The following is a 16,914-nucleotide window of genomic DNA, read 5'->3' on the forward strand; positions in this document are numbered from 1 at the left end:
TCCAGATGGCAAACAATAATAGAAATTGTGTTAAATTTAGAATCAGACATTGATTCTTGATCATTTTTCCACCCTCTGTTAATATTATCATTCATCCAGAGTGCTGACTAGGTGCATGGTCACCAAAGGAGGTGGTGTAGCTAATCTGAGCTCCACCAGTAACAGCATCTCTAGTTCCTTTTTGCAATTTTTTAATTCACCATTAATTGAGTTGTAACATCCTGTTTAACAGTAAGAAGCCCAAATCTGATGCTCACTCTGTAGTGAGCTCAAGGTCTTCTCCCTCTTCTGCTTTCTAGCTCCAATTCCTAACATGTGAAATAACAGTATATGTGTGTATGTGTATCATTTTATTCCTACATCTCCTAGACTTGCTGCATAGAGGCAAGCAGACACAATCCACTGTTAATGACCGAAAACCTTTGTAGACAAATCATTTATAGCGAAGTCAAACTTGTGCTGATCCAAAATGGCAGCTCTCTTAACTGTTTAAGATTGTTGTGCCACTCATTCAAATATGCCAACAAGCCGGTTACCACAACTGAACGGGCAGCTAGTTGGATTAATGATCCAAAAAGCAGATTTCAATACATACGTATATAGTATAAAAATCTCAAAGGTTACATTTACACAAAAGTGCACCATATGAAAGGTGTGGTACAGCAGCCGCCAGTAGTATTTCAGACTCTGTTACTCAGAGTGACAAAATATGTTCTTATTCCTGCTGCTCTGCTGTCAACAAACATCTGCACTGTTGACCACTTCAATACTAAAAAGCTGATTGACTTTTTTGGTGGTAAAATATCTGAACAATTCCCTGATCTAGCATTAGAAAAGGAGAAGCAGAAGAAAGACTTGATGTTGTTTTAATTCAGGGACAAGAATATTTTTGAACAGCAAGCATAACTTTCAGTTTTCATGTGTTCCTATGTGAAGACCACTTTAGCTTTTCAGGGTCACATGGCTATAGAGACACTGGTTTTCCACTAATGCTTGTTCTGGGTCAGTTTCTGCTCTGTCGCAGTGATGACAGAAGCAGGGGTAACAAATTGAGAGCAGGTCGGTGTTCCTGCACTCCCAGTGCCACCAGAACCCCGGTCAAGAGGGAAGTTACTCTGGGCAGGACGGGGGGCTGAGCTGGCATCACCTGCAGGAAAGAGAACAACAAATATAACATATCCACACATATCACAGCAGGTCTCACTATCATCATGTTAATCTGACCTTTCACTGCTTTCTATCCAACATTCATGCTGATGAACGTCTTTAACTGACCGCCTGTCTATGTTCTCGATCTATGCCAATACTGACAGTGATGAGAGGCTGAAGACGCTGGTGTGTTTTAAAGCACACTAAGGTTAAAGCGGGTTAAAAGAAGTACTTGTTGCCTGGTCAGAAAGTTTATCAGCAGTGGTGCTGGGAAAACTGCACCCAACAAGAAATCTTTCTCAATCTGGCAGACAATCGTTGGGAGTAGTTATTCTATAGCACTGAAGGCGTTTTGCTGTGGGTGCTCTGGCAAAAAGCTGTTAGCTTCCTTACCTTCTCAACTTTGTGACAGTGAATAAATCCATCATGTCCCATGTAGAATGTAGAGAACGCATCATAGGACCTATGTGTAAGAGATGACATTTGGATTAAGGTTGGACAAAATATGCACCCATTTTTATGTACAAGTGTGAACGGAGGAATCAGTTATTCATGAGTCTTAATGTTTTTAATCTTACAAACATGATAGTGTTTATAGCGGACATTGCAACCTGTCTGAAAATCTGTTTCCTCTTTCCAAAAACACTCAATTCAAAAACAAGGAAACGTTAATTATATACGTAACACCAAAAGGCGAGTATATCAGAACAGTAATCTATTTTATGGAAAGATTACTTCATTACATTTTTGGGAGCTTTAAAATAACACACTGAGACAGAAATCGCCAAATCCACTTAACCTTGTAACTCCCGTGCACCCAGTTCTGGATGTGCTGTTACCTGTACAGGTGCGATTTGTCTTTGCGATAGAAGCGCAGCAGCAGAGAGTGGAAAGGAAGCCCTCTGATCCTCCAGCGAGCCTTAATGGTCCCGTCCTCTATGTGTTTGGTAAGCTTCAGTACATCCAGTCGAGCTTCAGCGTAGTAGCACAGACACAGCAGGCGCCACAGCGAGAGCGTGAGCCGGTACATCACACGGCCTCTACACCAACACACGCAGTCAGACACACTTATCAAGAGTTTGGTCAAAGGATAAGAGTTTCTTATAACGCATCACCATCACGCTAGACAAGCACATTCACCTGGTCTTGATATTTATGAGGCCGTTGATGAATTCCACATCGTTTGAGTACATGGAGTAGTCGTGGTTTGTCATAAAGAATCTTGGAAGCTGCAAAACAAACAGATGAAGATCAGTTTCAAAGTTTAGGTGCTGATGTTAAAGACAAACACTTCAACAAGATATTCTCCAATTCTATTCGTTTAAGTCTAAAAACAGAGTTTGGTTTTACAATAAGCAGGCTGCAGTTTGTGAGGAAAATGAAGAAGGTGAAGCGTATAGAGTTGTTTCAATGCTCACAGCAGTGGCAAGTAAAGCTGCTGCTGCTGCGCCCCCCCCTAAAAAAAAAAGAGTTTTTTCATATCCGTGTCCCCTGTACTCCATCTGATATCAGAAAATGTGCGTTCTTGTGTTTGTTTTTTGTTATTCATTTGCCCTTTCGTGCTATGGAAACAATTATAAAATGTCTTAATTCTTCAAACATTAAAAAACAAAACAAAAACACAAAAGTGTGTTCAAATGATCCTGGTGGTGTTAAATTGCAAAGCCGATTATTCACCATGTGATCCGAAATTGTAAATTTCAGGTAAACATGTCCGATCTGATCATGGAAAAATGAAGATACTTGATTTGTTTTCATCATCAAAACATTTGTATACAAATGTAAAATATCAACATTGTAATGGATTTTATGGTAACAGGCTGTCCCAAAAACCTGTCCTTGGAACAAATTTACTTTTCAATGATTGTGTAAAGTCATCATACTTTTTATGGTGGTTTTGTGCAAAAATGAATAAAACATTTTACCTGAAGCTGAGTAAATCCTATCATGTGGATAGCTGCTACATTTGCAGTGGTTTTAAAATAGAATTTCTTGGTTTGCAGTATTGTCACTGTTGAGGTGTAGCAGGATAATAGTGATAAGACTTTATTATGAACAAACAGCTACATTTCTAAATACTGCATGAGATGCATTTATAAGATGAAAAATTATTTTGTGATGATTTGATGATATTTCTGATCTGTAAACAAAAGTACAAACGAGTATTGTAGTTGTCATTAATTAATTTTACACTATTGTTACACTGCCTTGAGATACAACTCGCTGTCACTGCTTGTTATGTCCTTTGGACCACACAAGGGGAAAGAGACAACAGGTTGTTCCTCTAAGTCACACAAGCACACAATTTTGTTCCTATTGAATAAAGCGTGCCCCACTGTCACATCTAGACCTATGGTGGAGTGTGTTCAAGGATAAATTATTAAATGCACACACAGGTAAACTGCTGAGTGCCATTACTGTCTTGAGAGGAGGCTACAAAGGATGCTGTAAAGTCTTCATGCATGTCCAATCATCCCAAAAAGTTGAATCTGTTCATCTGGACGTAGCTTTTTCAGTCACTTGGATGAGTGACGAAACATTTCTCCCACTGAATACAGTTGAACAGAATCTACTGTTTGGGATGCTGTAAAGTGTTTAGTGCCCTGCACATGTACTTTGTTAACCAGCTGTCACAACCTGCCACTAGATGGGCCCACGACACAAGTTTTGGGGACTCACAGGACGCCTTAAACACAGGAGACTGACACTTTTCTCTCTCTACAGATAGAGATGGCCAACACTCACAACTTCAGACTAGTTGCTAAAAACAATATAACAGGGCTCCCGGCTTCAGTTTACTGTCACTCCCCCTAATTTCCTGGAAAAATGCATTCTCTGTAGAGATGTAGACTCGATTTGCATTCTTCAGGAGAAAATTCACTTGCTGTCAGAAAAAAACTATGTATGTAGTGCTCTGTGAACAGAGTAAAGCAGCTATCACTGCAGATATTTTTTGGTTACCAGTTTGGGGGGCCGGGGAGCTACTGGTTTACATCAATTAGCCAGAAGGATGCATATTTTTCATCTCTATCCCACTCCCAGGAGATAAGAGGTTTGTTTTTCAGGGCATCTGTGTTACCGTCCCTGCAACATGTAACTTTAACGCTATTGAAAATGCTTGGGGCGTCCTCCACTTGCTGCCTCGACTGTAAATGTAACTGGAGGTGGTTGACAAACGGTGTAACAATAAGGGACACGTTCTGTGTCTGGTGTTGGTGTGATTTTATTATTCTTACAGGATCTGACTGACAGGGTAAAGGGTCTGGGGACAAAACAGTACCCCTTGATGTGCCATTTTATGAAAGGCTCCTCCCCGTCTCCAGGGAGACCAGACACCCCCTAGAGATTTAACAGTGGTGTTGGATGCAGGAGGGAGCAGCATCCTGGGGTTATCAGTCCAGGACATTTGTGCAGCAGCAGGAAGCTGGTCCACACCCCTCACTTTGTGCAGTTTGACAGGCAGAATGAGATCAGTGCTTCTGAGGATTACACCGGGAAGCGAATCATAGTGACCATTTCACTCATGCTGCTGGGGTTATGCAAGTAACCTAAAGTTACTGACAATAATTAATTAATTAATCATTCGTAAGCCATACGCTTTATCACAAAGAGAATGCAAAATAATCTGTATTTCAGTGCACAAGTTGGATTAACTTATATACCTCAAGCCTCAAGTGTACAGTCCAAGTTATATATGTGTATTAAACAGTCAGTACAGACTGTAGTACTAAATGCTTTGAATAGTCAATAAGAGTATGAGACTATTTAAATGTGTCTGTTTATATTTCAGGAAGAGACTGATTGCCAGGCAAGCGTTGAGTCAGATACAGCTGTCAACATAACCAATGACAGCTATCATACTGTAGTGGTTCTTACCTCTATCCTCAGCCTTTCATACACCAGGGCCAGTTTTTCCTCTCCTTCCCTGTCGCTCTCAATATGCTCCCCCTCTGCTCTGCCTGTATGGCTACACAGCGATACAGAGGGCAGCTCCACCGCCTTCTTGTCAAGTCCGCTGTCCTGGCTGTATTTTAGCACACTGTTAGGCACCAAGTGTGTGCCAGGGCAATGAAAGCAGTAAAACTTGGAGCCAGACATGAATGGTGCAGGACATCCCTCAGTTTCAAACAGGCTTCTGAAGCAGCCATGTTCTCTCTTTACAGCATCAGTGTCGCTACGTTTGAAGGTCACTACGTTAATGTCATCCTCTCTGCTACCATCCACTGTGGTCAGTGGAAACAAGAACTCTGAAGACGTGAGGGGCCTTCCCATTTTGTTGTGACCAAACAGAGGGATCTCCAGAAGGGTGTGGAGGCCATGTGACTCGCCCTGTCGCACCAGCACACAAACACTGAGAGAGTCCTCCCAATCCTCCTCGCCGTAGCGCAGCATTTGAGGCTGGCTCGCATGATGTATTGGGTTAGACAGCACCGGCTGCCTAAAGTTCTGATATCTCAGGCTGTTGGGTGGGGCCAGGGCCCATGCTGCACTGCTCAGGGGGCGGGTCTGGCAATCCACCACCTAAAGAAGCAACAAGGACTTGGTGTTATTATTGTAAGCATATAGAACGTGATATTCCATTTTAATAGCGGTCTGAGATTTTGAGTTAGATTAGATTGTAAACAGTTTAATCTCTCAGTATATCCTTGGTTTTTCCATTTTTACTTACACACATTTATTCTGGATTGGAGAGCAAATTGGGATTAGTATCTTGCCCAAGGACATTTGACATGCAGACTGGAGCAGCAGGAATTCAACCACCAACCTTCTGATAAGTAGATGACCTGCTCTAGCTTGTGAGCCACAGCCACCCTAAACATGGAGCTAAACAAGCTCCAAAAACTTTAAAAAGCTGTCATATATTGGATTTATGTATAATACCTGCTTAGAGTAGGGCTCCATGGTGTAAATTAGCATTATGTGTATAAAGCATAGCTTTAAACACATAATGAATGAATCTGTAACTGATTGATTGAAATGTGTGTCACATGAGCACAGAGCCAATCGAATACTTATTTCTCTCTGTGACATGTAAATCAGTTTATACCCTTTATTAACTGTTATTAATGTAGTTTTCCTGGATTTGTGGCCCATGTTTTGTCTCTAAAAAGTAGAGACTGTTCACTTCTTTGTAAGCAGTGTTGGTCAAGTTACTTGAAAAAGTAATCAGTAACTAATTACTGATTACTTCCCCAAAAAAAGTAATCCCGTTACTTTACTGATTACTTATTTTCAAAAGTAATTAATTACTTAGTTACTTAGTTACTTTTTAAAAACACGATTTACAACCTGAAGAGGTGATAAAGCGATAGATCTTTCAGCCCAATTCTACTTTTTCTGCATAATCCATCATACAAAATGTAATCAAATGGAAAAGTCTCTTTTTTTTTAACTTGTTTTATCAGTTTTAATCTTTTAACTTTATGCATCAAGCAAAAATTTAATTATATGCAACATTCTCTGACTGGAAGAAATGAGTTTAACATTTAAACCTATTTTCTGCACATTCCAGCTCATAAAATAAAATATTTTTTGTGTTTACACTCAGTCTTTCAAATAGATGCAAGTAAAACACAGCAGAACATAAATAAAGTCAAAGACTCAGCGGTCCTGTTGCTCTATTTTCACCTGTAAAGCAGGAGCAGGGCAGGCGGAGGTTTACCCTGGTGCAGGTGTGCCGTGGTCAGTGGAAGAATCCGCGAGTTTCTCTGTGAGTTTCCCATTACGTCGTAACTACTCGGTGCTTGTTGGAAGTTTAGGGGTTTTTTCGCTGTAAAAAGAAGTTTTCTTCCCACGCACAGCGGACACTAATGTTTTTGTCACTTTGTATGGAATCAAACTCAAAGTAAGGTCAGTACTTCCACGCTTTAAACGCTGTACGCTCATACTCTCTCCACACTCGATATATGAACCATTGTTGATCTGCACACAGCTGTTGTCACCAACGGCGCACTCGCTTACGTCACTGTCATGAGACATTCTCGCAAAAAATCACGGTTTTAGTAACGCAGCGTTCCTACGGGAAATCTAATTACCGTTTTTGCAATAGTAATCCCTTACTTTACTTGTTACTTGAAAAAAGTAATCAGATTACAGTAACGCCCATCTCTGTTTGTAAGTGAGAAAATGAGAAATTCAGATCAGACCATTATTTCCTCCACTGCAGCGTCTCGCTGTGCCTGACTGGACACATCTGCCTGTCAGCTTTATTCAGCACATCTCACTTTCCCATCAGCTCAGTGTCAAGCAACTGATGAGCAGCACCTGTTTTATAATAAGTTTTACAACCTTTGTGCAGTGACTGATCATGACGTTTTACTTTCTGGTTGCCATTTTTTTTGCACTTTACCCTAGTGAGTTCACCGTGACTCATCTGTCATAATACAACCTTTTGTAGTAATAAAATGTAAACGGAATGCAATTCATCCTGGGGAGGATGTGATTGTTTACTTTGTACGTTCCTACGCTGCTAAACATTGACATAAAAAGTTGTGTGAAGACTTAATAACCTAAGTGTTGGAGCTAGCCTAGCTGGTTCCCACTAATTCAAGTATAACTCTTGAAGGGTGTCCAAGAAGTAAGACTTCTTTGTGACAGAAGTATGTGAAGCCTGCAATCAGCCTTTTCCATGTCCAACATTGAGTTTGCTTTTTACCTGGACAGACAACGATGAAAGCTGAACACATACCTGTTCTAGAACAGAGAACAGCTGCATCTCTGCCCAAAAATATACTCTTATTAGAAGTCACGTTGTTTCTATAGGTTAGTTAAAAACCTATTAAAAAAAACTCTATGCAGCAAAAATGATCTGCAGGTCTGCATCATATTATGATTTAGTGCTATACATAAACTAAATTGAATTTAACAGTGAAAATTGACAGCAACCATAAAGCTACAGGTCCAACTGTGAACTTTGTCAACCAGTTAATGCAAAGAAATCTCTTTAAAAAACAGACAGACGGGATCGGCCTTCATTGATAGCATTATTTTCAGGATACTGAGTACTAAATTCCACCTTCTTAACTACTTATTCAGTTTAGGGTCATGGGGTCACGCCCCTTTTCACTTTCATCTATGTCTGTTTACATCTAAATTAACACACAGTTCAGAGGACTGTACTACGAAACAGGACTTGGGCTCATCGAGGTAGCTTCAGGGTTAATCCTGGGTTTTAGTAGCATGAAGATGTTTTACTTCTTACCGAGGTCCATCGGTTTATGCTGCAGAGTTTACCTGCTCCAGAAATAGTTATGCTGGAGACTTGAGATCAGCAGGTATGAAATCACTGCCTACTGAACAATCAAATTCCTGTAAAATACCATTTCCAGAAGATTTCTCTTGGACCTTAAGTAATTAAAAAAATGTTTCACAGGGAACCTATTTGTATTTGTGGACCTTGAATGAAATTTTCACACATGCTTTTCTAGGTATGTTCAATTGTTTTGTAGTACAGGTCTAAGTAAAACAAACTATTAACAGCCTAAAATAACTGGAATACTGGAGTATTTGTCAACTGATGCATAACAAGAAATCCAGTAAATTACCTGTCTGACACTCCAGCTCCATTTTTGGATGGGCTGCCTTCTCCCGTGGCTGCGGATACAACCCACCCAGAAGGCCACGCCTCCTCTGCTCACAGACATTCACCACAGGGTCAGGGCAACCCCGGTCACCCGATGACCATCACCCACAGCACAGACAACAGCACAAAGACTTTACGACTGGAAGATTCCCAACTACTCCAGAGGCCCTCTACCTCATCTACTTGAGACCACAGAAGAGAGAATAGATCGAGTTAGCTGTTCACACGGCTACATGACATTATTACAACAGAGATATTAACCTGCTGACAAAATGATTAGTTGATTATCAAGCAAAAAATGCAAAGGCAGTTTTCTATGTTTTCACTGTAATTCGTACCCGAAACGTGAAACATTATCAGTGTCTGATAACCAAATGATTTTTTTAATCAACTGACTACACTGATATGATATATTTGCTAAAAAGTTAATATTGGCTAACATTTTGTTCAGTCTGGTGCAATAAGAGCTTAATAAATACAAAAGCTGTGCTGCACCTTCTTTTCTAAAAAACGGCTGAATGATATTTTGTCCACCTAACAGATGCAAGTCTTATAGCTCTGTTTTTGGCACCACCAGCTCCTGAATGCTTGGCTAGGTCCTGCAGCTTCTCTGACAGTTAGCACTGCACCACACACTAGTTATTCCAAAAAGCTGCATCAGTACAGCAGGGAGTGCAGAGGACACTGGCAGAGGATTCGTCTCAGCTTTTGCTGCAGCACCTCATTTGGCTTTTACAAATCAGGCAATCACTCTGTAACGTTTTACTGGTCACATGATTCATCTTAAAAACAAATATGCTTTGTTAAATCAATAATTTTATGTAAGCTCCGACATTTGCATGTATTAGGAAGATTTTGTGTGATAATAAATCTTGTGGTGTTTGTGCAGCAAGATAACACAAATGCTACAGTTCAGGCATTCAACTGAAGGTTCTCTCGGACTGCCAGGAGCACGGGACCTGAAGCACACCTCACGTTTATAATCAGAAACTCCATGGTGACAGCTGGCATCCAGTGAAACACGTGAACACAGGCCTCTTCCTTACAACTTCAAATGCACTACAGCCAAAATGAACAGAGCAGTCTCAACCGCTCCTTTAAGTTCAGTTGTCAGTTGCATATCTTCCAGCTGACAGCGGCTTTTGAGTGGACGCTTCTTAGGTCATAACTCGTAAAAGGAAATTATTGGGTTATAGCATTTAACAAAAAAGTTTAAAAACAGCATTGCTAAAAATTTCAGGACTATTTTGTTTTAGACTGCCACACAATCCAATTACTGCAGTACAAATTGTTGTTTTAAATAACTTGGAAAAATGAATGTTTACATTTTTTTATATTCTCCGGAGGTTAAATGGGGCACAGCTGCGTTTTAACTTGTCAGACATCCCTGTATGGTCACATCCGGATTTTCTCCGAAACTATCGCAACATAAACCATATATGTATCCCTACAACGCTGATATTAACTCGGAGATTTCAGCTAGTGCTGGTTACATGCAGTGAAAGTCAAATAATAGCAGTTAGCTTTCAATGCTAACTAGTCAACAGCTAGCAATGAGCTAGCCACCGGTTTGGAAAAGAGCCTCATGTTATCTTTTCCAGACGAAGTCCCTGGTCCGTCCAAATGTTGTAAGTCTCCGGTTAGATTGTGTACAACAGTCGCCGCAGAATCAATTAACAAACTAGTAACATTCCGCTGGTAACTTACACAAATGTCATTCCAACCCTGTAAGTGTCCTTGCCCGGCCAAACACACCTCACGCAGCCAGTCGTGATGCTGCTTTCAGGTCTATTGGAAAAACGGCCACTGGCTCAAAGCGCCACAAACGATCAAACAATGCGGCATAAAAAATGTCACGTGTAGCGTCTACACTTTCAGTCGCGTTAACTAAAGAAAATTCCTCTTGTTTGTGGTTTGTTTTTCTCTCTGACTTATAAAAAAGTGTTTAAAACACAAGTAGCTTCCACATCATGTGACGTTTTAGTTTCTGAATCTAAAAAAATGTATGACTGTAGAAAGCACTGGTAGAAGGCCGCGAGTACACCCGCTCTTAAAATCGATATCAGTATTTTTACAGTTATATTTATAACTGTAAAACATATAACTATAGTTATATTTCATTTTTTAAATTGTTAAAATCTCTTTATCATTATATGTGACACAGTGGCTTGTATAATAGTTTTGCTACACAGCATTCCTCCCATCATCTAAGTGGAAGCTCACATTCAAAAGACATTTATGACGTAAAAAAATGTGTTTTAACTAAACATTTCTTAATAAATGGCAGCAATACATTGTCGCAGAAGGCTTTGCTCGACTTTTCCTGTCAAGACTCCAGTCCAGTAGGTGGAGGTAATGCTCATTTAAGCTGGTTTACTGCTCTCCAATAAACCCAGGAAAAGTAGTTTGTTTTTTTTGTTGATGTTTTTTTCAAAAAAAAAAAAAAAAAAAGGAACAAGACCAACAACAAGACCTCAGTTCTATATGTGTGTTGGTGGCCGCTTGATACCAGGAGTCCCTGAACAGGTTCACAGGACAGTAGAGGACAAGGCCTTATTCCAGAAAACATGTTCATCAAATTCTGAGTTTAAAAATAAACTCTGAATAACTCTTAGATCAGCTAAGATCTAACCAGAATAACAGAACAGCTGGCTGGATGTTTGGGAGTTTTGATTTTACCTGATCAGACTTAGTTCAGTCACCTCTAAATTAAGAGCATCCCCGAGCAGAGAAAGAAAGCCATTGCCAACACTAATATGTTGTATGATTCCTATGATTCACTAATATGAATCCTAATTTTACATTTGAATTTAAATCTAATTATTGAGCTGTAATCTGAGAGGGACCAGAGGTAGGTGACAGAAAGTGAAAAAATCTGGAGGAAGAGATCAGACACTGTGATGTCAGTTACCTCCAGACTCCAGCGTGGATCTGTCCTCGAGCCTTTTTATGATGATGATGATAATAACAACAACAACAACAACAATAATAATAATTTAAAAAGTTTTTGCCCATTTAATTTTTTTATAATTCCAATAATAATAATAAAGAACTCCATTATTTCTGCTATCAATGGATAAAAACTGTTAAAGATAGAAAACCTCAGCTTTGATGTTCCCATTGTCAGCGTTTATAATTGAATCTAATATCAGCCTTTACTGATGATGGCTACCTGACAGTCAGGGGAGCTTTTTAGGTCTAATAGGTGTACAGTTTTATTATAAAAGGCAAACATATCACAAATGTCTGAACTTTTACAGATTTTGGATACTTCAGTGTCAGTCACAGTATATTTCAGTAAGACAAGGTGGAAACTGCTCCTACATCAATAAAGGCTGGTGTATTGATGTCACAGTGTTAGGAAAGTCATGTAGCCCTCCCCTACAGGCTTTTCTTTTAAATTGCAAACTTCGCCAAGGGAGTTCTCCTCATTCATTCTGGTCAGTGTTTACATCCCACCACAAACCTGCATGTCAGAGGCTCAAAACCAGCTCACTGACCAGATAACTGACATGGAGAAAAACACCAGGTTGACAGGTAAGTGAGGAGAACTATGCTGTTGTAACATGCAGTGCAGCAAGAATCTCAGCAGCACTGAACAAGGTGCACCACTGAAACATTTACACCACTAATTTTCTCTGCCAGTTTATTCCATGACAGCTTTTAAAGTTACAAAAATAGGGATTATACTTAGATTCAAAGCATCTTCACCATTGTGAAGAACCACAAGGAAGACCTGGACAGTTTACGACAGTATATTGACAAATGTTTCAAGTATGTTGTTATGGGGAAACCAGATAAGAAGATCCCTACTAACTCTTGTAGCAAAGAAATGCCTTCCTCAAAACAGCTTCTCTATAAAACAGCAATATGGTGGACATTCTGACATCCATAGAGAAAGAACTGTCCAGCTTTGCACACACCTAGCCCTCCTGGAAATCCTGCATAAAGATTTTCAGGCACCACGTGAGTCTGAGGAGTCCAGCCAACAGCAGGTGGTAGAGCAGGTTATCTACTGATCGGAAGGTTGGTCGTTTGATTCCTGTCTTCCCCTAGTCTGCATGCCAAATATCCTTGGGCAAGATATTAACCCCAAATTGCTCTCCGATGCATCCATCGGAGTATGAATGTGTGTGAATGTTACTTAGAAAGCACTTAGATCAATGTGCTTGTGCGAATGGGTGAGAATGGGTGAATGCACAAGTTGTGTAAAGCGCTTTGAGTGCTCAGAAGAGTAGAAAAGCGCTAAATAAGAACCAGTCCTTTTACCATTACCATTTAACAGTCACTTTCAGAAACACTGCCCTCAGAGAGTCAGGCAAACAATAGACCATTTTGAACAGAAGGAGCCGGTGAAGAGGGGAGCCGAGAGGAGCAGACTTCAAGGTGAACAGTGAGTTTCCTAAAGAGATCCTGGAGCGACATAAGGTCCTGTTCCTGATCCGAAAGTTAATCCAAGGAGGCTCCCTACCTGGCATCATGGTTTTACGTCACCAGGCAGCTTTATCATGACCAAAACACCACACCATGGCTGTACCTTATTTTAATTAATTTTGGATTTGGTTCATTCTTCATAAATTGGATCAAAACACTATACAGCTCTCTAAACGCATCGGCTACGACTAATGATCTTATTTCCCAAAGCTTCAATCTACAGAGGGGCACAAGACAGGGCTGTCTGCTTCCCCCCTCACTTTTTTTTTTTAAATCAAACCACTAGCAGGAGCAATCTGCCAAAAATGTAGATAGTAAAGGAAATTAACTGAAAATATAGACCATAAGATAAACCGATATGCTGATGATGTATTACTTTTCCTATGGAACACACAAATCTCTCTTCTGAAGACAAACACACTCACAGATAAGTTCTCATCCAGTTAGCAAACTCCAGTATACTCCAGTATGCTAACTGGAGTAAATCAACCGTTCTGGCCCTAAATTGTATGCCTGTACAAAGTTTCTGGCAGAGGATGCATGAAGACTTATCCACATGTATGTTTTTCTTTTATCTGTTTATTTATTCATTTCTATTTGTGTTATTTCAGCTATTACATTATATGTAGTATAGTATGACAATGTCTAAGGCGGGACAGGCAGAAGAAAAAATGAAGGGAGGAGAAAATAGAGAAAAATATACAGCGGGATGCAAACGTTTGGGCAGCCTTGTTAATAGTCATTATTTGCCTGTATAAATCGTTGGTTGTGACAATAAAAATGTCAGTTAAATACATCATATAGGAGACACACACAGTGATATTTGAGAAGTGAAATGAAGTTTTAATTGTTTAAACAAAATCAGGCAGGTGCATAAATTTGGGCACCACAAAAAAAGAAATGAAATCAATATTTAGTAGATCCGCCGTCTGCAGAAACTCCAGCCTCTAAACGCTTCCTGTAGGTCCCGATGAGAGTCTGGATTGTGGCTGAAGGTATTTTGGACCATTTCCTCTACAAAACATCTCTCGTTCATTCAGGTTTGATGGCTTCCGAGCATGGTCAGCTCTCTTTAACTCACACCACAGATGTTCAATAATATTCAGGTCTGGGCTGAGATGAACGTTCCAGAACGTTGTTCTTGTTCCTCTGCATGAAAGCTTTAGTGGATTTTGAGCAGTGTCTCGGTCGTTGTCTTGTTGAAAGATCCAGCCCCGGCGCAGCTTCAGCTTTGTCTCTGATTCTCCAGAATCTGCTGATACTGAGTGGAATCCATGTGTCCCTCAACTTTGACAGGATTCCCAGTCCCTGCACTGGCCACACAGCCCCACAGCATGATGGATCCACCACCATATTTTCCTGGAGGCAGCAGGTGTTGTTCTTGCTGTGTTCTTTTTCCTCCATGCATAACACCCCTTGTTATGCCCAAATAACTCAATGTTAGTTTCATCAGTCCACAGCAGCTTATTCCAGAATGAAGCTGGTTTGTCCAAATGTGCTTCAGCAAACCTCAAGCGGCTCCGTTTGTGCTGTGGGCGGAGCAAAGGCTTCCTCTGCATCACTCTCACATGCAGCATCTCCTTGTGTAAAGTGCGCCGAATGGTTGAACGATGCACAGCGACTCCATCTGCTGCAAGATGATGTTGCAGGTCTTTGGTGCTGGTCTGTGGGTCGACTCTGACTGTTCTCACCGTTGCTTCTGTCTATCCGAGATTTTTCTCGGTCTGTCACTTCGAGCCTTAACTTGAACTGAGCCTGTGGTCTTTTTCTCAATATGTTCCTAACTGTGGAAACAGACGGCTTAAATCTCTGCCCAAATTTATGCACCTGCCTGATTTTGTTTAAACAATTCTTGCACACTTTCTGTAAATCCAATAAACTTCATTTCACTTCTCAAATATCACTGTGTGTGTCTCCTATATGATATATTTAACTGACATTTTTTATTGTAACAACCAACGATTTATACAGGCAAATAATGACTACTAACAAGGCTGCCTAAACGTTTGCATCCCACTGTAATTATAGGATAGAGTACAAACAGAAATACATAATGTATCGCCACCTGCTGCACCTGTAAGAAAAAAGCAAACATACAGCACCTGGAACACAAAAATATGAAAGTGGTGGTGTGAGTGTGAACGAGAGATAGCAATAGAGAGAGAGTGTTGAGAGTGTTGAGTGTGTGTATGTGTCTTTTTCGTGAAATGTACTTGAAAATGAGCGTGAGCTGCACTAAAAATCTGTTAGTAGGATGTGTGTCTGCTCCAGGACCCAACTGTGTGTCTGAAAGTCTGTGCCAGCCAACTGGCCCCAATCTTAACTCATATCTTTAACAGATCTTTGGAGCTATATGAAGTGCCTCCACCATCATCCTGGTCCCAAAGAAGTCCACCATCCTAGGATTCAATGACTACCGGCCCTTTGCCCTGATGTCTGTGGTCATAAAAGCCTTTGAAAGCCTGGTGTTGAGCCACCTGAAGGACATCACAGAGCCCTCGTTAGACCCTGCGCAGTTTACCAAACAGGCAAACGGGTTGGCCAAAGATGCAGTCATTGTAGGACTGCACTACATCCTACATCACCTCGACAACCTGGGATGTACACCAGGACCCTGTTCACGAATTTCAGCTCAGCCTTTAACACCATGATCGCAGACATCATCCACCTATCTCATCCAGCTTGTTTTTCCTGCACCAGTCCTTCGATTGTTCCACCTCCTTCCTGTAGCTGGCCTCGTCGTTGTTTGTGATGCATCCCACCACAGCTGTGTCGTCTGCAAAATTTACAATATGACAGCCAGGGTGATTAGGCGAGCAGTCATATGTAAGCAGCATGAACAGGAGGGGACTCAGCACACAGTCCTGAGGGGAGCCAGTGCTCAGGACTATGGAGGATGAGGAGACATTGTGGATCCTCACAGACTGCGGCCTGTTGGTCAGTAGGTCCAGAACCCAGTTACAAAGAGAAGAGCTCAGTCTAAGAGTCAGTAATTTATCGACAAGGGTCTGCAGGATCTCCCTCTACACCAGGGGTCCCCAATCCCAGGCCCCGAGGGCCGCTGTCCCTGCAGGTTTTAGATCTCACCCTGGGTCAACACATCTGAATCACATGATTAGTTCATTGCCAGGCCTCTGGAGAACTTCAAGACATGTTGAGGAGGTCATTTAGCCATTTACATCAGCTGTGATGGATCAAGCACACATCTAAAACCTGCAGGGACACCGGCCCTCGTGGACTGGGATTGGGGACCCCTGCTCTACACTAATGACTGCACCTCAGGAGAACCATCTGTGAAAATCCTGAAGTCCATGGATGACACCACCGTCATTGGTCTGATATATAACAATAAGACGGTGCAGTCAGAACCACCTGGAGCTGAACCCGCTCAGCAGACCCGACAGAGGTTGTACCTCCTGCAGCAACTAAGGAAGTTCAACCTGCCACAGGAGCTGCTGGTCATCTTCTACACTGCCATCATCCAGTCTGTCCTATGTACATCAGTCATTGTCTGGCTCAGCTCAGTCATGAAGCAGGACAGGGCCAGACTGCAGCAGACTATCAGGTGTGCAGAGAGGCTGATTGATGCTGATCTTTTCTTCATCCGGGACCTGTAAAGGTCCAGGAAGCAGGCAGAAAACATCTCTGCAGACCCCTCACATCCCAGATAAAAACTGTTCAAACTGCAGCCTTCAGGGAGGCTCTACAGAGCGCTTTACTAAAACCAGACGCCACAAACAGCTTTCCCC

General features: G+C 41.2%; 1 protein-coding gene across 2 annotated transcripts; it reads right to left on the reverse strand.

The window, feature by feature from the left end:
* Nucleotides 1-849: 849 nt before the first annotated feature.
* Nucleotides 850-10,649, reverse strand: c22h6orf136 (chromosome 22 C6orf136 homolog). Of its 2 annotated transcripts, none has more exons than XM_026155568.1 (7): nt 10,439-10,649; nt 8,694-8,910; nt 5,026-5,670; nt 2,290-2,378; nt 1,989-2,189; nt 1,543-1,612; nt 850-1,147 (listed from the first exon to the last, which is right to left on the reverse strand). In XM_026155568.1, the coding sequence occupies exons 2-7, from the start codon at nt 8,790-8,792 to the stop codon at nt 1,004-1,006; spliced, it is 1,248 nt and encodes a 415-aa protein (XP_026011353.1). In that variant the 5' UTR covers nt 8,793-8,910; nt 10,439-10,649; the 3' UTR covers nt 850-1,003. The 2 variants fall into 2 exon arrangements, with proteins under 2 accessions (XP_026011353.1, XP_026011354.1); XM_026155569.1 differs by having other exon boundaries at nt 8,694-8,913.
* Nucleotides 10,650-16,914: the final 6,265 nt, after the last annotated feature.

The sequence above is a fragment of the Astatotilapia calliptera genome, chromosome 22 (assembly GCF_900246225.1).
Source record: "Astatotilapia calliptera chromosome 22, fAstCal1.2, whole genome shotgun sequence".
NCBI lineage: Eukaryota > Metazoa > Chordata > Actinopteri > Cichliformes > Cichlidae > Astatotilapia > Astatotilapia calliptera.